At 36.5% G+C, this 23715-nt stretch overlaps 1 protein-coding gene across 21 annotated transcripts in view; it reads right to left on the reverse strand.

Annotated features, from left to right (window-relative positions):
- Positions 1-23715, reverse strand: part of KHDRBS3 (KH RNA binding domain containing, signal transduction associated 3) — a 196766-nt gene that overhangs the window by 77186 nt on the left and 95865 nt on the right. For all 21 annotated transcript variants that reach the window (XR_013528082.1, XR_013528080.1, XR_013528079.1 and 18 more), the window contains one exon: positions 18370-18509. Coding sequence is in view for 15 of the 21 variants with exons in the window: in XM_078353122.1 (XP_078209248.1) it covers positions 18370-18509 (140 nt within the window). In the remaining 6 variants the exon portion in view is untranslated. The remainder of the gene's footprint in view (positions 1-18369; positions 18510-23715) is intronic.

The raw sequence follows: 23715 nt of genomic DNA on the forward strand, positions 1-23715 counted from the left end.
AACATTTACTGAAGCCACAAAAAACTGCATGTTTTTGGTACAAATTTAACAAAATATGTACAGTATCCCTATGTAGAAAACTATAATACTCTGATGGAAGAACTCAAAGAAGTAACATTCATGCTCGTGGTCATAATATTGTTAAGGTGCCAGTTCATCCCAACTAATCTATAGATTCAAAGCAATTCTAACCAAAATCTCAGCAGGTGATATATATTTAGATATAGACAAACATTTTCTGAAGTATACATGGAAAGGCAAAAGACTGAGAATAGACAACACAATACTGAGAAGAAAAACAATGTTAGAAGACTCATAATACCTGATTTTAAGACTTATTATAAAGCTACAATCAATATAGCATGGTGTTTATGAAGGAAAAGACACAGATCAATGGAACAAAATACAGAGCCCAGAAACTGACCCTCAGAAATATAGTCAACTGATTATTGACAAGGGAGCAAAGACAACTAAATGAAAAATAATGTTTTTTTCAACAAATGGTATAGGAACAAGTGAATATCAATAAACTAAAAACTAAAAGCAGACACCTACAAACAGATGTTATATCTTTCACAAAAATCAACTCAAAATGTATCTTAAAGCCAAATATAAACTATAAAAATTATAGAAGAAAGCACAGAAAAAAATCTATATTATATTAGTTTAGTGATGAGTTTTTAGATACAATATCAAAAAAAGTCCTTGAAAGAAAAATTGGTAAGTTGGACTTAATTAAAATTATAGACTTCTGCATTGCACAGGACACTATTAAAAGATGAAGAGACAAGCCACAGAAAGGAAGAAAATGTTTGGGAAACACATTAGCTGATAAAGGATTTGTATCCAAACCACACAAAAAACTTTCATAACTCAACAATAAGAAAGCTAATGACCCAATGAAAAAGCAGGCAAAATACCTGGACAGCTCACCAAAGAAAATCTACAGATGGCAAATAACCAAATAAAGATAGTCAACATCATTTGCCACTAGTGAATCCAAACTAAAACAAAAGTGAGATACCTAATTTGCACCTATTAAAATGACTAAAATAAATAACTGAATATATCAATTGTTGGTGAGGATATGAAAACTGTGAACTCTCATTCCTATCTGACATACAACATGGTATACAGCCACTCAGAAAGACAGTTTGGAAATTTCTTGCAAAGCTAAACAGAGCCTTATTATACAATCTAGCAGTTGTATTCCAGTTTTTTACCCAATGGATCTGAAAACTTATGCTGACATAAAAACTTGCACATAAATGTTTATGGCAGCTTTATTTATAGCAACCAAGATACCCTTCCAGAGATGAACAGATAAGCAAACTGGGTTACATGCATACAACAGAAAATGATTCAGCAGCAGGAAGAAATGAGCTAACAATCCACAAAAAGTAGGAATGAATCTTAAATGCACATTTCTAAGTGAAAGAAGCCATTCTGGAAATGGAAAGGCTACATACTGTATATTTTCAACTATATGACAGATTGAAAATACCAAACTAGAGAGATGGTAAAAACAAAACAGTAGTTTACAGGTTAAGGGGTGGAGGGAAGGTTGAATGATTATAGCGTAGGGTGATAAAACTGTTCTGTATGATCCTAAAATGATGGTGAATGCATGACACAAAGCATCTGTCAAAACCCAAGGAACTTCACAGCACAGAGAGTGAATTTTAATGTATGCACACTAAAAAACCACAACATTATTTAGGAAATAGGAGACTCTTAGGATGCAATGCTGAATGTGAAAAAACATTTTAACTATAAAAAGCATACGAAAAGAACCTTATAAAGGGGTTGGAGAAAAGTAAACTTAGAAATGAGAGAAGTCTGTTAGACTAAAGGCCAAAAAACAAAACAAAAAAAATCAACAACAACAAAAAAACTGTACATAAGCGGTGTTCTAGTTGATGAAGATACTTTATACAGGAAGAAGTGTGCATACAGGTTAACAATTCTGTTATCATTGTACACGTACCCTGGAACTCAACAAATAAAAGAATGGTGGGAGCTAGTTTCTCCGTTTGGAATGGAGTGATAAGCAAACGGAAGAGGGTATGATGGCCAATGTAAAAGATTAAAATCAAAGACGTCATTACGAACTCATGTTTAGTTTACTATATTTACAGACTATTAAACAAAGAAACATGCATAAATATGAGGAGATACACAGGTTAGTATATACACATATACGTTCATTTTCTGTCAGCTGAGAAAGTGCAGACTTAGGCACATCCCAGAAGCAGCAAGCAGAACCAACACCCTGATCTTGCTTTCTAATACCACACTCCCGTAAAAGGAACCTCAGCTCCTTGGAGAAATGACTGATTTTAGAACTGGAGATAGAAATATTTAAGACTAGTCTGGAGCAATGTATAGTGCCAGAAAGTAAGAAAGTGCTAAAAAAAATGAATAAATAAAACCCCCAAATTATGGGTGTGCATCAAAGCCAACTGAAAGAACTCCTGGCCAGTCACAGTGGCTCACTCCTGTTACCCCAACACGCTGGGAGGCTGAGGCAGGTGGATCACGAAGTTGAGAGATCGAGAACATCCTGGCCAACATGATGAAACCCTGTTTCTACCAAAAATACAAAAACAAACAAACAAACAAAAAACAGCTGGGCATGGTGGCACACCCCTGCAGTCCCAGCTACTCAGGAGGCTGAGACAGGAGAATTGCTTGAACCCAGGAGGCAGAGGCTGCAGTGAGTCGAGATTGTGCCACTGCACTCCAGCCTAACAAAAGAGCAAGACACCATCTCAAAAAAAAAAAAAAAAAAAAGAAAAGAAAAACAAAAACCTCCCAATGGCCAACGCTGACATGAAATGACAATCTGAGCAAGAAATGACAGTGGTACTGAATTGTAATCCAATGTATAAAATAAATATCCATAAGTCCACACTAATAGAAATGACTGAATCAATCAATAAATAGGGGAGGAGACAAATCTTCCAGATAATTTTTGTAGATATTCCACCTCCCAGGAGGTGAACTGTAATTCCCCACTTCTAATTTAGGGGTTCCCCATAGTGACTTCCTTTTAAAGGATACAGTAAGAAAAGAAAGAAAAATGAGGAATTTGACAGTGAAGAAACCTGACAAGTACTACCTCAGCTATGTTATCAAGGTAAGATAAGCGTATGATAAGTCATGTGGATATGATGTGACAAACACGGCATTTTACCTCTGTGGTTTTAGTTCTCCAAATTCATAACCCCAGGTTAATGATGAAAAAATATCTGACAAATCCCAGTTGAAAAAACATCTTAGAAAAAACCTGAGTAGTACTCCTCAAAACTGTTAAGATCATCAAAACAAACAAGTCTAAGAAACCGTCACAGCCAAGAGGAGCCTAAGGAGACGTGATGACTCAACGTGATGCTGTATTCTGGGGATTCTGGAACAGAAAAAGGACACTACCAGGTAAACACTAAGGAAACCTGAAATGGACCTTAGTTAACACTGTACTGAAATTGTCAACAATCTAGCTAACAATGTGTCAATATTGGTTCATAAACTGAAATAAGTGAGCCATGTTCATGTAAGAGGTTAATAATAGAGAAAAACAACATGCAGGTTTTTCTCTATTATTACCATATTACATGAAACTTTGTACTATTTTCACAATATTTCTGTAAGGCCAAAACTGTTCTAAAAAAGTACATTAAAAAAAAATCTCAATTTTGCAGCTTTCTTGCAGCTGTGGTGGCCTGTGATCCAGTTCTGGCCAACGAGATATTAATTAGCACTGAGTGAGATTTATGGGAAGCTCTTTAAAACTACATAGTTGGCATTCTCTTTTCCCTTTCACTCTTTTTTTCTTCCTGCATGGGATGCAGACATGGTTTTAAAGGCAGCAGGCTTGAAGGAAAAAGTGAAAGGCTAAGAAAAGCTCAGCTACAAGCTATATGGAGCTGGGGAAGGACAGTGTGGCACTGCTGTACAGGCTTTTAAGGGGGATAGGAGAAGGAGGTAATATTTCTACTGGGTTAAGTCACTACAGGTGGATATTTGATATTAGCAGTTGAACCTAATCTTAATACGTCTAATGCAGTCAAAAAAATAACACTTTTTCATAACCTCACCCTCAGGTAACCCTTTAATGACTATTGTAAACAAGGCTTTTTCTTTAAAGTCCTAGATCATAAACATTGGTACAGTAAAAACGGTTGTCATGAGCAAAAACACTGAAATCATATATGGATTCCACACCTGATGTACTTACGAGCTTAACATCTACCTGCCAGTTAGCACTCAAACTAATCAAGAGTCTGAGCTTTCCAAGTCGTTTCCTCAACTGTGAAATGAGGCTACCACAGAGCCCACTTTTGAGTTATTAAAAGAGAAACATTAGACACTGCATATAAAGTGTTTAGAATTTTTACTGACTCAATAAAAATCAACAGTTTATTTAAACTTCCATCACTCCAAACTGCAGTGATGACACTATTTCTGCAGTGTCTAACTCATCTTTGTATATCTCCAGTATATATCTAGAAAAATCTTCCATGTGATTAAAGAGTAGTTTGTAGCTATAGCACATCTAACTCCTTTGTGACATTTTCACTAATTAGCGTATATTTAAACAAATTAAGGCTTCCTGCTTCCTTATCCAATACCCATGGTTGCCATTCAAGGTACTATATGAATCACAAAATACTCAATATGCTTCTTGAATATATAAATATACGTCTTTCATCAAATTGAAAGTTTCATCAAATTGAAAGACATACATTTATATATTCAAGAAGCTCATACTTCTCTTCCATAATCATTGACATGTTGGTTCTGTCCCACTGCTGTATGAAATCACACTAAGGTATTTTTATCTGCAATGGAATTTTAGACAAGTCATTTGATATACATCTAGTTGTTCTGGATGCTTATCTATAAAGGATATTTTGAAAATTAGTTTAAATGCTGAAATTCCACAGACATGGTATTATGTAGCAACAGCATTAACAATACGTTAGATGACACTGGTGGAAGAAAGGCATGATGGAGATGACATGCTAACTCAAGAATCCTGCCTAATCGCAAAGTCTCCTCTGAGTGCTACAAATGACATTCAGGGCAAGGCTGAACAGCTGGGTTTATAACATGGGGATGAGAAGAGAACAAACTTCTATTAGTGAGAACTTGATAATCAATGACACTTTTTTAAATAACAGAAAAGTAGATCCACGCTGATAGGAATATCACAGTGTCAGAGAAGAGAAAAAAGATAACACATCTGCACAGAGTTTTGAAAGCAGATCAATGGATGGACTACAATGTAATAATTCTTTCTATTTCGGTTTTTCAGCAGGGTGACAGGGTTTCTAGTTTTGACATAGTTTCTGGTTTTGAAACTCAGAGATGAAAAAAATCCAGGAAGGTTTTTGTAGTGAGCTGCCATATCATGCTTTGAATGAACAAATACCAAAAAAAAAAAAAAAAAAAAAAAAAAGGTACTCTGAAACAAAACTAATTACTTAGTTTACAGGTTAATACAAGATTTTAAGATGTAATGAAGAAGCATGCACTTTGGGTTCCAACACAATACTCAAATGTAGTTCTGTCATTTGATGTCTGAGCCTCAGTTTTCCTAACTGTAAACTGGGGCTAATAAATCTTACTGCAGAATAGCTGTGATGTTTGCACACTGGGTATATAAAGTGCCTGGCCTAAAACAGGCATGTAGTAAGTGGCAATTAGTACACAGACTTCTGCTTCTACTCTGTCCTGACTTTCCTTTTGGCTGTTTAGTGAAAGATGAGGGAAGGAGACAGAAAATACAACTCATGTCAGTTCTTATTTTATACATTTAGCAACAGTAATGTGGTTTGAAAAGAGTTTGTAAACACACACTAAATTGTTAGGGTTTTGTCTATAAATTGTATGAGAAGCAGCAACGCACAGCAGGTAAAACAATGAATTCCGTGGCAGATGCCCTTCCTGCTCAGGGGACTTCCAGCACTGCTAATCTGGTGACCTGGGGAACTATAGCTGACTCCTGGGGTTCATTCAGAAGGAGCAGGACCCACGCTGACCACAGAGCAGTGCCTGCAAGGTTTGGTAACAGGGACTTAGTCATCTCTCTTGGGTCACAGTGTGAAAAACCTTCCTAGAGATCCACTTGAGGTCCCTGTGTCCTGATGCAATAAGCACCGGAAGGGTAACTGTATTTTTCCTATAACATCTCTAATACATTTGACAATCTTTCTTCATTTCTGTGAGAGTGCTTTTCTGAGAATAAAGTTTAATCATTCTAAGAGTGTTTTCCTTGTCTAAGGTTGTCATCCAAATGAGAGAGCTGACAAAAGGAAAAGGTGAAACAGCCTACAGTTACGGTCTCTTAGAACACAGGGAAGAAACTGTCAGAGTTGATGAAGACTAAAACTGTTGAAGAGATGGTACTGGCAGCTCTTACTCTGAGAAACTTTAGAGACCACCTGAAACGTGGTTCTAGGGAACGGCATCTCACACGTTCACGTGCATCCACATCACCTGAGGACCTTGTTTTAGGCCAGGGCAGAGTTTATATTCTGCTTTTCTAACAAGCTCTCAAGCGCTGCTGCTGGTCGTCTACAAATCATCTTTTGATGAACTGAGTCTTAGATTCAGAGGTTATAGCCGTTTTATGAAGCAAGTTATTGGTTATTTCTTTTTATTCTATGTTTCATTCAATCTTCAAGGCAACTGAAAAAAAAAAAATGAGCAACTGCTTCCTTATCCTACCTTGTAGGGCGTATAAAAGAAATCCAACGCAATTTCCAAGTTACAATTTAACCTAACAAGTTACAAACTGGTTATTGGTAAAATTGTTGACAAATAAGACAGTATATAAGGAAGTATTCTCTTAAGGGCAGGAGAGTTATTTTTCTTCTCTTTGTATCCAGTGAAATGATCTCTGATAACAGAGAGCTCACTTATTTTGAAGGCTGTATCACCAACTGTCTTCCAATTCTGATTTTTAGCATGCTTTTACTTTTTTCCTTCATTTGAAAACAAAAGTCTTTCTCTGTCATTTCTAACTATCAGCTCTATTGCCTTTTGGAACTATTCAGCAAAAATTTCCTTCCTGTCTGGAAACAGTGACCCTGATAATAAAGAAGTTTGAGAGAGAAGTAATTTGCCTCCAGTCGTCTGTTGAGGGACTGATCAAATATCTGTGCTATAGGAATTCAGTTTTTAGTGTCAAACTATTTTGAGTAATCAAAAAAGGAATCATGGCACAGTTTGATTCCTTGAAAAGGAAATTTTAAAAATTAAGTAGGATTTGGAAGTGTGTGCTTAGTTTTCTATTTCCATTTTATTGAAGAGGGAACTATGGCTTAAAGAGAAGTAACCCCAAGCTTCCCAAGGCCACACAGTAAGTCAGAGTCAGGGGTGACCCAAGAACCTCTGGCTTCCCCACTCTAATCCCCAGCCTTGAACGCTCCCCTTCTTTTCTGCCTCCAAGACTTTGCACCCTTAACTGGGATGACTTCCCTCCAGCACTAACCCATCTGATTACTTCTGTTTGTTCACACCCGCTCTCTTCCTGCAGAATTACTTGAGCCCTCATTTCTATTTCCATGGCACTCTTTTCTTCATGTCTCTTTTCCTCTATACCATTCTGTTACCGTTGTTTGTTTCTGATTTTCCCCTTAAACTCTAGACTTACTCAGTTAAATACAATGACTTCCTCATCGCTGTAACTTCAATTCTTGTCACAAAAGGGAATTATGGATAATCTGTGATATTAATGACCTAGCATCAGAAATAGGTGATTTTCAAAGAGGTTTTGAATAACTCTGAAAAAACTTCTGAAAACTTCTTGAAACTTCTGAAAAACCAAAGTGTGGTGGGGAAGAGAGAGCTGCTGTATACGAACATATTCACTGGGTTCCTTCTGCTCTAAACTGTCTTAACTCATTAGTGGATCTTGTTTAAACTTTAGGAAAAGATAAGTTGGCCAGCTAGGTGTCAACCTTCCTCCTATTAGCACTAATATTTACAGCAGGCTCAGAACATTTTTCCAGCTTTATGTTACACAGGACATGTAAAAGTGCTGGCTGAGCTATAACCGAGAGAAACTGTACAGTTGCATTTCTTGTCTGTTTATCCCCAGCTAGCATTTAAACTACAAGTTCTTACCAGAAGTTACTTAATTTACAACACTATTTGCCTCTGTTATTATCTTCCCAAAGCCCATGAAAATGATTTTAAAAGAAACACAAGATTTTCCCTTTTTGTCTCCCCTTCATCAGCTCCAGTGTGACTGCTGGACACATCATCAGAAAGTGCTTTAATACAAAGTAACTGAATACTGAAGGCTGATTTCAATAGGAGGAATCGGGTGGACCTTACAGCAAGAAAAAGCAGAGAGACTCAATTCCATGGTAAGTCCTCTAGTTTTCCGCCTGGAATGTAGCGTGTTTGTGCCAGGTTACAAGCCCAGTTGGTGTTAAATGCACAGGCTACACAGTAGGCACAGAGTTGGAAGGAAGGAGAGGTGGGTGACTGTTTGGGTGAGAGAATGTCCCAAGCAGGTAAGCCCAGTAGAAAAACAAACTATTTCAATAACATCCCAATGGAATATTTTTATTTAAAATTTCCATAATTTTATCCAGTTAGGAAATATATTACCATTTTCCTATATCTATCTTTTCCTTAATTAAAAAAAGACTTTTTAATATTGACTGGTACATTAATATAATTCATACCATACTCTGGTAAAACATTTATGGCCCTAATATTAACTATTCAGTTTTCCTAATAAAATTTCTCATAACTTCATATATGATGGCAGGAAAGTACATCATTTTCAGTTATGAAGATAATCTTTGGCATCTATAATATCATTCTTAATCAATTTTAAAGATAATATCTTGTAACATTTCTATCCAGTATGTAACACTTTGGTGTTTATGCCTCTACAAATAAAGAATTTTTTTTTTTAATGGAAGGCTTTAAACATTCCAAATGGCAGTGGAGTTAAGGACATTTATTTTTATGTTACCAAAATAACATAATATTAAATTCCTAAAATGTGCATGCATAAAAGAAAGTTTTGCCAAAATAAGTGCATGCTACCTTCTATGATATGAATTCATAATCAATAGATACAGAATTGCCCTGTAAGGCTGCCTTATAAAAATCATAGATAATTAAAGATAATAGAGAAAAACTACCTTTTTTAATACAGTAAGAGGCAGAGAGGTTTTTTTTTTCCTTTCTTCCTAAAAAACTGTATGGAATTGGGTTTGGTGTTAGGAGTAGAACGGCAGTGGGAGCCAGGCTGGGTGAGAACGGGAGCAGGAAACAAGGCCTTTGCAGCCTGGCATTCCGCACTCAGCAAGGCCTCCTAGATAGCACTCACTCCTTCATCCCTCCTTCCACCACAGAACCTGACCTGGGCGGCTGCTGTGCCACAGGCCCTGTTGTGGGCAGTGGGAATGGAACAGTAAACAAGGCAGGAGTGTCGCCCAGATACCAGTGGGGCTCACTTACCATGAAGATTCACACGGATAAACGTTTTTTTTAGAATAAACTTTTTTTCCCCCGGGAAATTTCATGGAAGTAAAGTATAACTTTCCTGTAACTGTCTAATTTTTGTTAGAATTTCAAATGACTAACTCTCATGTTAGTTTGTATCTTAAGACAATCTAAACTTAGAAAAACTTCTGGTGAACTTGATGTTGATGCTTAATTTAAAACTTCTTACCTGGTCCTTACCTAAAGTTTTGCTTTAATGATAATTCTATAATTATCTTGCCAATTTGTCCAGTCATTTTATAGCAGCCAATTTAACACTACATTTTTCTATGTATTTTGAATTCTGAAATGTGCATTTCTTTATCTCAAGGCCTAGAGTTAATGATTCTATATTTTCATTTCAGTGCATATCAGAATTAAATACAGATTTGGTTTTTTTTAATTACTGCATTTTATTTTAAAAGCTGAAATAATTTATGCATTTCAGAAAACTTCTTCCTAAAATATTCTGCTATTTTTTTAAATGAAACCAACTATGAATAAAAAGGGTTGATGTATTATTACTTTTATTAACTACAGGGCTCCCACTGGTGATTGGTTTAGTTTTCCGAACAGTCAAACTCAATTGTCTCATAAAATTTAGAAGACACTATTGTTTAAACAAACTAATATAAACATAACATTTAAAAAATGTGAAGTTAAAAAATCTAAGCCCGGATTTTAACATGGTCGGTCCTTCAATATAAACTAATGATGAAAGGCTGCTCTGCAGACAAAACTGGCTATAAAATTTAGGCACCAGTTACAGTGGGAGGCAAGAGCAGAGCACAGGAAAGTGATCATTCATAAGTGGAACAGCAAATGTGTACTGGAAAGGAGAATTCCTACCAATTCAGATGACTGGCCAGTCTTCAACCTCCTAAATTATTTTAAGAAACAGAGGTTTTCATTGATTGTTTCAGAGAGTACATGTTTATTACTTTCACTAGTTCTTCAGAATCTTTATATTTGGACTTAACAGCTATGTATATTTGTTTATTTGTCATTTTAATTCTTTTCTCCGTGTATATTCTGTTAGCTCAGAGTTTCTTTTGGGCTTCGTCAGAAACACTCCTAGCTCCCTGGCAGCCTCTTACAATGCATTCTTCTCTGATGGTTCCTGTCCATTTTAGTCTCATCATTTTTTCTCTTTCAAAGATGTCTTATATTTACCAATTTAATAATTTCCAGTACGTTTATAGATTTTGAAGCAATTTTTTTTCAGTCATTTAGTGTAATTTTAGGGAAAAGGAGGATATATGAATAAGCATCTCTGAAAGTGAAGTTCTTGATGATTTTTTGAAAAAGCTCTATATCGAAAATGGTGAGTTACCCTGTTTTTTAGAATATATTCCATTTTAGCAGCTAATCATGCTTATAGTTTTTATTGTGTAAAGGTATTATGGTTTTAGGCTTTGAAAATTTTAAAGAAAATATGTAATATCCAGAATGGAGACAGCATAAAGAATGAAAATACTTTAGTATTCTTTAAAGTTGGATGAGGGAAATGGAAGACAGGAGCAGCTTTTGTTTGGGGCTCCATGTGTGTCAAGTAAGGCAGTAACCACCTTAACACACGGCATGCACTGACTCCTCAGAGGAAACCTGTAATATAGGCAGTGCTGCCCCATCTGACTAAAGAGTAGAGAAGGAGCTTCCCTGTGCCACTTAAGTAGTAGTAGTAGTGACATTTGAATTTAAGTCTGATTCTGAAGCTCTTTTTTCTATGTGCTACCCTTCAGGGGCAAAAAAAAGAAAGAAAGAAATTTCTTAATTCTAGCAGGCAACAGACATGCAAATTAAACTGTTAAACATGTCCTCAGCCCAAGGCTAAATTCACAGTGCTTTGCTCTTACTGTTATGAGTGACTGGAAGGCCACATGAAACATATAATCTGTGGGGCTGGGGTAGGGGTAAATGTGATCCTGACATAGAAGCAATTACAGATTTCTTAGATTTTTAAAAACCTGATCTCCACTCATTTATCAATGAATATTTACAGAGCTGAATACACACAAAATTTCTATACTGTTTGGACCCAACAATACCAAGGGCAAAAGGCACATTCCCTCTATACTATGAGCCCAAGCTAGTCTGGAGATTAACAGGCTTGGTAATTGCATTGCCATATTGTCCCAGTGACAGCAGAGTACAGCACAAGGTGCTAGATGCTCACTCAGAAAAGATGTATAGCATCCAAACTGAAGTTATTCCATACTTTTGGAAACAGTACATTTCAATACTTAAACAGAGAGGAAATACACTAATGTGAAAATCTCTGATGTAATCTCTCTTCTGAGGCCTTCGGCAAGTGCTTACAAAAGTGCAGACTGACATGTTTTCCACATCTGAGAACCTCTTTATTCTCTGTATCCAGGATGGAGTTTTACTCAGTGGCACAGAGTTTTCTGACCCAAACCACTGTTAACAGTGCTATTAATAATCACAAAGGAATAGCTTAAAAGCTCTTTGGCACAGCAGTTAACACACTTCCTCATCATCCTGACAAGCGGTCAACTCCAACTACATTCAGCTACTGTAGGTGTGTCCAAGGGTGTTAATATGCAGGCAGAGTAATTATGCAGCCAGTCAATGAAGACTGCCACCACTTGGGTCCATTAAAGGATCTGCGCTGTTTTCTTTAGCAGAAGTAAATGTGACTGTTACTTCTGTTAACTGTTTCTTGCTCTACCAGCCAAAGCACTGGCTTTATAAAATATGTGCCTGGATTAAGTACAATTGATGATACATTATTAGTTTTAAATATTACAACAGAACTTTATGTTTTTAAGACCATCTCGGCTCACTGCAACCTCTGCTTCTCAGGATCAAGCTATCCTCACACCTCAGCCTCCTGAGTAGCTGTGACTGTAGGCTTGTGCCACCACACTCCACTGATTTTTAATTCTTTTTATGTAGCGGTAAGGCTCATTATATAGCCTATGCTGGTCACAAACTCATGGGCTCAAGTGATCTTACCACCTTGGCTTCCTCAAGTGCTGGGATTACCGGTCTGAGTCATGGTGCCCGGCCAAAATGTAACTTTAATAATGAAGGTGTTGTTGTTAATTCCTATCTCGGCCTTTCTTTCATCAGCTGATTTATTTCATCCTCCACTGCTTCTAGTTTTACACTCTTGGGAGACTTAATTTACCGTGTTTGATTGAATTATGAAGAAATTATAATACTTTGGCGTTGGCTTATAACATTTTGACATTAAAAACTTCCTCCTCTAATGTGAAGAGCTTTGACTTTAATGTTACATTTATCTTCAGAGAGAGTGCCTGCTAAGAAGAAAGTTAGCATATTCAGCAAACATTGGGAGTACTATTCTTCAAATATAAAACTACAGAGGAAACACAGAAGGGCAGCAACTCAATTGAGTGAGTTAGGTATTAGTTCTGACTCCACTAACAACTAACTGCATTAACACATGAAGATGTATAACGCTGTATTCACAGTCCTACTTTCATCATCTATAAAATAAGGATAATCATATTTACCTTATACATGGCTATTGTGAGGCATTAAAGAGCCACACATATGAAATTCCCGGCACATATGTGTCTCAAAACACAATCACAAGTTTCTACTTCTAGTATAGCAACATAAGCTTCAACCAAACCAAATCCTGGACAAAAACTAAATTTTGGATAAAATACAAAAAACAATTACTTGAAGTTACTGGGTAATGACTAGGTAGATTCTAAAGGGTTTCTGACACTTGAAGAAAGGTAACTGAATGAGGTGACTTCTTAGGGTGTTTAGCATGAGGACAGGCTGCAGGAGGCATGCTGAGCAGCTGAGACTCCAATGGAAGGCTCTGAGTCTTTGCTGCCCGGAGAATCACAAGCCAAAGTTTTGAGCAACCACAGCTGCTGGAAAGTGAGAAAGGAACTGCAGAAGGAAGAGAGTCAGAGACAGGGAGCACAAATTCTGTGTATGAACTCTCACCAGCTCTCCAGGGACAACTGAACCACAAATGCATACAGCAGACCCTGAGTATCCTTGAAAAGGATGAAGGATCCATCTGAGATTTTAGCTGCTTACCAACAGATACAGTCTGCAGTTGTAGTTCAATTAAGCTACCTGCTAAAACACTCTAAAAAAATAAAATAAAAGCTATACTGTTTGGAGGAATGTAACAAATTCCAGAGTTTTCACAACACAGTATTTACTCCAATGAAACCAGATTAATTAGCAGAGAAGGAATTAAAGTTCTCAAAAATGTATAATGTGTAAAAGCATAAGCAGGGATCTGTTTTAAAAATCACCCACTTTTTCTTCCTTCCTTCCTGTCTCACCTCTTCATTCTTTCCCTCTCTAGAAACTCCCCTCCAACAATGCATGCTTATCAAATTATGTTCTTACCTAAGAAATTTCAGAGGATAATCTTAAACCAGGCACAAAGCCCCTGTGGAATCCCCTTACTTAGCAGGAATCAAGAACAATTAGTCCACCACCACTGGTCTGAAGTCAAGGTAACACCAGCCAGACCTCCAGGTGGGCGATTATCCAGGATAGTCACTGGAACAAGACTCGTAGCTCCTGAGCTCTGCAGCACTTCCACCTGTGTCCAACACCAAGTTTCCCCTTAAAACCCACAGGGTAAAATTTAAAATTTGGAATACTAGTTCACCATCTTCTCAATTGGTTGACTCTCTAATTAAACTTGTTTTTCTTCCCATCAACCCTTACCTCCTATGTTTGCCTCTTGTGTTTTGGCTTTTGAGCAGCCAGCAAGCAAACCTGGGTCTGATTACTTTTGTAAATATCCTGGTAATGAACAGATTAAAAAAAAAAACTCAGCAGAGAAGTAAAAACTACTAAAAATCAAATGAAAATTTTACATCTGAAAATAAAAAGGATCTGAAATGAAAAAATCATTGGATTGGCTTTAAAATACAAAGGAAGGAGTCAGTGAACTTTGAGGCTACATCAAGACATAGACTGTTCTGTAAAACAGACAAAAAATAACAGAAAATGAACAGAGAGTCAGCCTACAGAACAATATCATAAAGACACATGACTTAAATTTCTCAATTCACAATGTGTTCAGTGTTTCATTACTTTTTTCATGGTATTTACCCTAGGCCAAATCAATAAGTAACAAATTTGGTGATTAAATTGTGAGTACCAAACAATTTACATATTTATTTCCCAACAACTTTGCCGCTGTTTGAGAAATAATATATTATTTTATAATATGTATTATAATTGAAAGGAAATATTTTATTTCATTATGAAATAGCAGCAATTATTATGTATATAGAGTGCTACGTCATGGGATCAGATAGGACACTGTCACTTTCATTTCCCGATCCATACTTATTTTCAGATAATGATTATTGTTCATCTCAGCACCTGCTAAAATACTAGCTTTACAAAGATGTGACATCATTAAAATCAGTAACATATGATCTAAAGCTGAAATGAAACTATAAAGGATTATCTGAGGCTGACAGTTCCCATAGTGTGGAAACAGGGAATGGGGCAAGTAAAATACCTGAAGAAACAGTAACTGAAAATTTCCCCAATTCAATGAAAACTGATAAATGACCTTGGGTGACTGGGATAGCCTAATGTCCCCACTTAAAGCCACTACATTAAGCACCCAATATCTGTGAACACACACACATATTACTTAGGAAGAGGGCATACTCTCCTTTGTTTATGTTTCTTCCTGCTGCTTCTGGTATCAAACGTGGGGAGGTAGGACTGCTTCTATGTGGAAGAAAGGGCCAGAGCAAAGGGCCACAGAAAAGCAGCACAGAAGCCGCCGAATGTTAGGAGAGGAACAGAAGGCAGCATCCTGGAGGACTCACAAGTGTTGAGTCAGGCAAAACTAGTATTTTGACATACCTGGTCCTGCGGCAAATAGGATCAGCATTAACAAAAGAACATTTCTAGTGCTCAACACTTGATCAGAAAGAGGCTGAAGAATGTGCTTTAGCATTTTATTCACATTATTGTTTACTGAGCAATCACCATATGCAAGGTACTAGGAACACATGGGTCTTTATGGGTTTACATTACCAATAAGGAATAACCAGTGACAGCGTGAATAAATAAGGTAAATCAGTTTGACAAATGACACCACCAGGACTGGGTGTGCTGAACCAGCTTCTGGCTGAGACGATGACCCCTTGACACTGGGTGCTTGGCAAGGACTTCTCTGACCAGGGGCTGGTGTATGCTAAGGATGCAATGCTGAGAGGGAGGCAGTCAGACACCTGGAGACAAAGCCTCCAAGGAGAGAAAGAGTAGATGGGAAGGATCTGGGAAAGAAATGAGCTGTGGCTATTCAAGGAACAACAGAAAGAAGACCAGTAAGGCTGGAGTTAAGACAATGGAAAAGTGGAATAAGATAGTCAGGAAGGGGAGGAGAGTGCCAAGTGCTGGATCATGTAAATCCATATGAGGAAGTATGGATTCTCTTCTAATTGGAAAGAAAGTCACTGAAGGATTTTAAGTATGGAAAATTTAAGATCACATTTAATTTGAAAAAGTCATTGTGATGGAAAATGGCAGAGTAGTGTGGATTAGACTGAGAAGGATGGCAGAGCTGATTAAAGAAAAAAATGACTTGAGGTTTAATTTAAAGGCAGAATAAAAAAGACTAAGGAACTGAATATGGCAACAGGAATGCCACTGAAGATATTACCACATTATATGAAGGCAAATTTATGGCTATCCATTGGAGATGTTTATCTGTATTTCACCAAGAAGATTGGAATGCTAACATATGTATGTGATGTCTGGGAGACTTATGTTTCTCTTTTTAGTTTATTTTTATTTTTGTTGAAACAGGATCTGGCTATGTTGCCCAGGCTGGTCTCAAGCTTCTGGCCTTAAGCGATCCTTCTGTCTTGGCCTCCCAAAGCACTGGGATTACAGGAATGAGCCACTGTGCCTGGTCTGTTTCTCTTTTTACTTATCTATATGCATTTTCTGCTCACTCTTTGGGTGAGATTAGAGGACAGATGTTTGAATCTCTACTGTTTCAAAGGAGTAACAGACAATGCCTTTTGATTGGGAGGTCTGCGATCTGCTACGGCATCAATAATGGACCTAGCCACTTATGAACACATACTATTTACCCTGAATTTACAAATAAACAAACAAAGGGACAAGACAAGTTTGGAGACTTTCAGAAGAGTTTTTAAAATGTGTTTTGTTGTATTTGGCATATTTTGAGAAAATGTACAGACTCCCATCACAACAAAGATAAAACTAACATGGAAATGCAGTAGGATGAATAGTAGGCCAATCAAAATTATGCTGCCCTAATCCCAGGAACCTGTTCATGTTACCTTATCTAGAAAAAGAAACTTCACAGATGGAATTTAGATCTTGAGATGGATGGATTACTCTGGATTATCCTGGTGTACCCTAAATATAACCACATGTCTCTTTGTAAAAGGGAGGCAGAAGGAGATTATAGATATAAGGCGAGAAGGCTGTGTGAGGATGGAGAGGTGAGGGTGATGTGCCTACAAATCAAAAAATGATGTAGTCATCAGAAACTGGAGAAGACAAGGAAAGGAATCCCCCCAAGAGCCTCCAGAGGGAGAGCGACCCTGCCAACTCTTCGACTTTGGCCTAGTGATAGTGATTTTCACATCTGGCCTCCATAACTATGAGGGAATGCATTTCTATCATTTTTAGCCAAAACAAAATCTGTGGTAATTTGTCACAGCACCCACATGAAAATAATGTAGCAGGTAAGTAATTTCTTAAGATTTTAAGTAAATTTAATGGTAGAAAAAATAGAAATGAGATTTATCACTTACTACCTACATAAATTATCTCATGAAATCATCAATAGCAACCCTATAAGAGAGACAATCCACGTGTCATGCCCGTACCTATGTTTACTGCATTTGTAACTGCTCTGATGTTGGTCTGATCACCAATGCATAATTGAGGAAGTGACTTTTTGTTTTCCCAAATAAACTTAGAGATATATAAGAATGCTATTTAAAATTTTTTCATGCAAAATTCTATCTAAAATAACAATCTATCCATACTCATAAGTTTAATGGAAAAAAATTTGCATTTCTTCTTTCCACTGACCTCTTTTCAGACAAAGATTGAAAAATTAAAAATAATTATCAAATAAATTTGATATAGTCATATCAGATTTGTGATTTCTTTAAAACATTTTTCCCATTAACATTAATCACCAATCCAAGGACAGAAATAAAAAATCCGTGTGCCTAGACCAGCTCAGGAATTTACAGATATCATAGAGCATTTACAGTGAATAAAAAGACAACAAGCATGTGGACACTGACTTGGTGTCTGACACTGCTCAGCATTGGTGGTGTGGCAGTGAACTAGCCTGACGGTTTACTCAATGACTAAACAAGTGACTGCTATCCCAATCTTCATAACAATGCAATTACTTACATGAAAAACAAGCCTCATTTTAAAGAATTAAAAAATTAATATTATAGAGAATAATAATTTACCTAGAATAATAAGCTAATAAGTGTCACTTATTACCTAAGCTAATAAGTGTCACAGGTTATATTTAAGCTTAAGAACACCTCACTCCAAAGCAAATCCCCTTAATATGACATCACTTGTTTGACTGTAGGCTTAAAAAAGTTATTATTATTTTTAGAGTCATGGGGTCTTACTATGTTGCCCATGTTGGAGTACAGCAGCTATCATACAGGTACTATCATAGAACACCATGGCCCCGAACTCCTGGCCTGATTCCCGAGTAACTGGGACTACAGGCATGTGCCACCGTGCCCAGATGAATACAAGTTTTGTTTAGATAGAACTGGTTTGGGCTATTAATAAAGGAATATGGTATGTTAACCTAAAAGTAAAAATTACACCTACCTGGTTATTGCTGGGGCTGGTACACCTCTTGTACGCAAGGTGGGTTTCCCTCGAACCACTGGAACATCTGCATTTTCTGAACCACCATTCAAGTATGTTAATTCCTGAAGCTGTGCTTGCCTGATCTCATCATTATAATCCTACACAAAAGACAGAAGATAGTATAATTCACCTCATATTCGAAATATAAAAATATTTACAACAAAACGCAAGTAATTCTTAATAGAAAAAGGGTTAGGAAAATAGTTAAATTTACAAGACAAGATACAAGTTTACTAAAATAAAAATGATAGAACAATTTTTTTTTTTTTTTTTAAAAAGGAAGAAAGAAAACTACAGCATTTTTTCCTCAAGCTAAAATTTTCTACAATCAGCCATTAACTCCTTTCTTTGGGCATACTTTCCCAGTGAGACATTTACAATAAAATTAAAATATCCTAAAACTGATATATGGGCATTGTTATTTACAACTCAATTCAACTAGCAGGCATTAATTACCTATGATGAACCAAGTAACATAGAAACAAAGAGGAATTAAGCCATGGCCCAGCATCCAAGGACTTCAATCTAGCAAAGAGGATGGAGCCATATATATATATATACATATATATACATACACACACACACACACAATAGGATAGCTTTCATGTAGCTAAGAATCACAGGGACACAGGGTTTGTGTATATTTCCAACAGAAAACTGTACAAATTGTGAAATTCAACATTTTTAAAATTGAACACCTAAATCTTATTCCTGAAAATCTGCTCTTCTTTTTTCATCTTACACTATTATCCAAATACTCAAGTAAGAAACTCTAGGAGTCATCCTTGATATCTCCCTCTTCCTTAGCACCCTGAACTCCGTTCAACAATCATCAACCAAGACATGGGTAACTCCAAGTGTAATCTATTTTATAGAAAAGGGAAAGTTCAGGCCTAAAGAATCAAAAAGGAAATAGTAAATTCATTACAAGAAGTGCTGCCTAAGGATGAGAACTAATTACCAGAAGATGGACAGCAGAGTATCACACATAGAAGGAAAAACACATTTTAAAACCTCAAGCAGGCTGATCATGGTGGCTCATGCCTGTACTCCAGCACTTTGGGAGACTGAGGTGGGGAGATCACTTGCACCTGGGAGGGGGATGCTGCAGTGAGCCATGATCATGCCACTGCACTCTAGTCTGTGTGACCGAGTGAGACTCTGTTTCAAACAAACAAATATTTAAAAAGAACGAAATGTAAAGCTGAGTTCAGGGTACCAAAAGAGGTGCTAAGTGGTTGAGTCGTAAAAACAATCTGGGTGGAAATAGAAGCTTAAAGTGAAAGGCAGAGCGGAGGTCAAATCATGCAAAACTTTAAGTCCTATTAAAGATAACTTTAACTGTTTAAAATTAAGATTACTGAGGAGCCTTTCTTGCTGTATTTCTCCCTTACTTTTTTTTTGGTGACAGAGTCTCACTCTGTTCCCAGCCTGCAGTGCAGTGGTGTGATCATGGCTCACTCCAGGCCTGAATTCCTAGGCTCAATTCTTAAATATCTACTTTTTTAAAATAAAAGATTTCAAACCAATAATCTAAGCTTTTACCTTTAGAAGTAGAACAGAACAAATCAAACCCGAAGAAAGAGGAAAAAAATAACAAAAAATAGAGCAGAAACAAATGAAAAAGAGCAGAAAATAGAGAAAAATCAACGAAATCAAAAGTTGTTTGTTTAAAAGGCTAAACTCACCAAGAATAAAACAGACTGTTAAAATTACAAATGAAAATGGGGCATCACTTGGACTTTAAAGAAATAAAAGATCATCAGGGAATTCTACAAACAAATATGCCATTTTTTGTTTGCCATTTTGTATGCCAAAATATTTGGTAATGTAGACAGCATGGATGAACAAGGACAAAAACTACCAAAACTGACTCAAGAAGAAACAGAAATATAAAGAGACAATAACATGCGTGAAATAATAAGAAAGATCTATTTGTTCTCTACTGCAAGTTCCTTACAGGGAGCTCCTGAACCCCTTAGAATTTAGTAATGGAGGTGAGAGGAACATCTTTTGTTACTCTTAATAAACCCCTTTCAACCATACCTGAGTATGCTTATAAGGTAACTCCTGGAGGATAGGAGCTATTTCCCAGAAAGACCAAGGCAGAATTAGAGGGTTGAAGCTTCAAGCCCTAACTCCTTATACCCCTTATACCTCTGGGGAGGAAAGAGGGGTTGGAGTCTGACTCAGTCACCAATGGCCGAAGACTTATTTAGTCATGCTTATATAATGAATCCTCCATAGAAACTTTGAATGATGGGATGTGAAGATCTTCTGGGTTGATTAACTACCTGCCTGCCCTGAGGGTGGTACATCCCCAACTGCACAGGGACAGAAGCTCCTGTGCTCAGACCTTGCCCTAGTACCTCTTTAATTGGCTATTCATCTTTATAGTATCTCTTACATTACAGTGACCAGTAACAGTAAACAGGTTGTTACTCTGAATTATGGCAAATCACAGGATCTGAGGAGAGGGTTCTGTATTCTCAATTTGTAGTCAAGTTGGTCAGAAGTGAGGGAGGCCTGGGACTTAAAACTGGCACCTAAAGCGGAGCAGTCTGATTTTTAACTTGTGAGGTCAGATGCTATCTCCAGACAGTGTCAGAACTGTAAGTCACCTTAGAACACTGGTTTTGTGTCTGGAGAGTCAAAGAACTGGATGGTATTCGGGGCAGGGGAACATCTGCTATCAGAAGTGCTGTGTATAGAAAAAGTTTTTTCTTTAATAAGAAAAACATCAAAATAAATACTCAAAAATTTTCCTTCAAAGAAAATCCTAAAATTCAATAGTGAATTTTAATAAACATTTAATTAAAGAATTAATGCTACTCCTTCACAAGCTCTTCAAAAATTTAATAGGAAGGATCACTACCTTACACATTCTATGAGGCCAGTATTGTCCTGATAGGAAAACCAGATATAGAAAGCACAAGATAAGGAAACTATACACAAATATGCTTATATTAAGCATACAGGTGTTAAAACTGTCAAATAAACATTAAGAAACCAAATGCAGCAGCATAATTAACACACAAGAACCAGGAGAATTTATTCCAAGATTATAAGGTTGGTTTAACATCCAAACACAAATTAATGTAATAATATAATAAAGGACAAAAACTAAATGGTAACTTCAACAGAGAGAAACACATTTGACAGAAGAATCCAACACTCCTTGATGATAAAAACACTCATCAACTAGGAAACTCCACAGCTAACAACATATTTAACAATGAAAGACTGAATGTGTTATGCTAAGACAAGACAAAGATGTCTGCTCTTACCACTTCTACTCAACATCGTACTGGAGGTTCTAGCCAGGACAATTATGTAACGAAAAGGAATAAACAGTATCTACACAGGAAAGGAAGAACTAAAACAGTCTCTGTCACAGGTGGGTGGTACAAACCTGTGTATAGAAAATCCTAAGTAATCCACAAAAAAATTAATAAAACTAATAGGAGTTTAGCAAGGTTTTAGGATACAACATTAATATACAACACTCAGTTTTATTTATTTACACCAGCAGTGAACAACTCAAAAATGACATTTAAAAAACAACTCCACTTACCTCAGAATCAAGAATAACATACTTAGGAATAAAATCACAAAATAAAGCAAAAGTTGTATACTAAAAACTACAAAACCTTGACAATTTCTTTTAATCTAAATAAAATTAAAAAAATATTCAATGTTCATGGACAGGAGGTCTTAATATTGTTAAAACGATAATACTTTCCAAACTGATCTACAGATTCAATTAAATATCAACTAAAATCCCAGCTGGCTTATTTGCAGAAATGGACAAGTTGATCTTAATATTCATATGGAAATTCAGTGGAACCCAGAACAGCCAAAACGATCTTTAAAAACAAGACAGTTGGTGGGATGGCATGTCCCATTTCAAAACTTACTGCAAAGTTATAGTAATCAAGACCGTGTGGTAATGGCATAAAAGAGACATAGAGATCAATGAAACAGAAGTGAGAGCTCAGATATAAGTTACAGTCAATTGCTTTTTAAGTAGTGTCTTCTACAGCTGATGCTGTAGTAATTAGAAAGCCATATACATATAAACAAGTGAAAAAATAAATACATAAATAAATAAAGGGGGACACCCAAATACTTCATGTTAGACACACAAATTAGATCAAAATGAATCAAGAAACCTAACTGTAAGTAACTAAAACTAGAAAACGCTTAAATCAGGGGTGTCCAATCTTTTGGCTTCAGTGGGCCACACTGGAAGAACTGTCTTGGGCCACACATAAAATACACTAATGATACCTGGTGGGCTCAAAAAAAAAAGTAAACAAAAAGAAATCTAAATGTTTTAAGAAAGTTTACAAATTTGTATATGGGCCGCATTCAAAGCCTCACTGGGCCGCACCCGGCCCATGGGTTGGAGAAGCTTGTCTTAGATACAAACATAAGGAGTGAATCTTCAGAGTATACTGGAAAGATGTGGCAAGAAACTGAGAAGGATAAGAATATATTACATTAAAAAAGCCACAGGAAGTCAGTGTTGTACTTACATTCTGTCAAAGCAGCAAGTCCTAATTCCATGGGATTCATTAACAATAAAGCCACTACTGTCAAAAATAGTAGTTTGGGTGAAAGGTGGAGCTGGAATCTATGTCAGTGGAATAAAGAATAAATAGCAGTAAGCCACAGAAAGCAAAGGCAGGCAGCTTCTTTCAGCTGTATGGCCACAATGAGAACAAGAGAGAAAGGACCATAGCTTGTAGGGAGGAGCAGAGGACTTTAAGACAGAAGAAGCATGAGCATGTTTGAGTGTAAATAGATGATTCAGAGGAGACATATTCCTGAATTATTTATTATTTAGAGTTTAAAACATGAAGAAATTCAAGAAATTCAAAAAAGTACTACCCCTTTTCAAAAGCAGAATGCAAAAAAAATTACTTGAAACTTGTGGAAGGCATTCTAGAAATAAAAAAATATATATGAACACCAATCAAAAGGAAAGGTGAAATCATAATCAGCTAATATTTGCCAAACAGGAAGAAGGAAAGGCAAATCATGACTAATATAAGTCACTATGATTGACAGGAAAAATTAAGAATGGAGTCAATATTTTATTGTAAATATAGATTCTTTCCCTGACTTATTTCAGGTATTGCGACTTCAGGGGAAGCATCTGAATCTTTCCATGATTATTTCAACCTCTCTAAAATAAGCCTATTAGCATGTCCCCAGCCATTTTACTGGAAATGTGTGAAGATTAATACATAATTTGTAAAGCACATTCTAAATAAGTGATTTGTAAAAGTCTAAATAAAA

This window comes from Callithrix jacchus, chromosome 16 (genome assembly GCF_049354715.1).
Source record: "Callithrix jacchus isolate 240 chromosome 16, calJac240_pri, whole genome shotgun sequence".
NCBI lineage: Eukaryota > Metazoa > Chordata > Mammalia > Primates > Cebidae > Callithrix > Callithrix jacchus.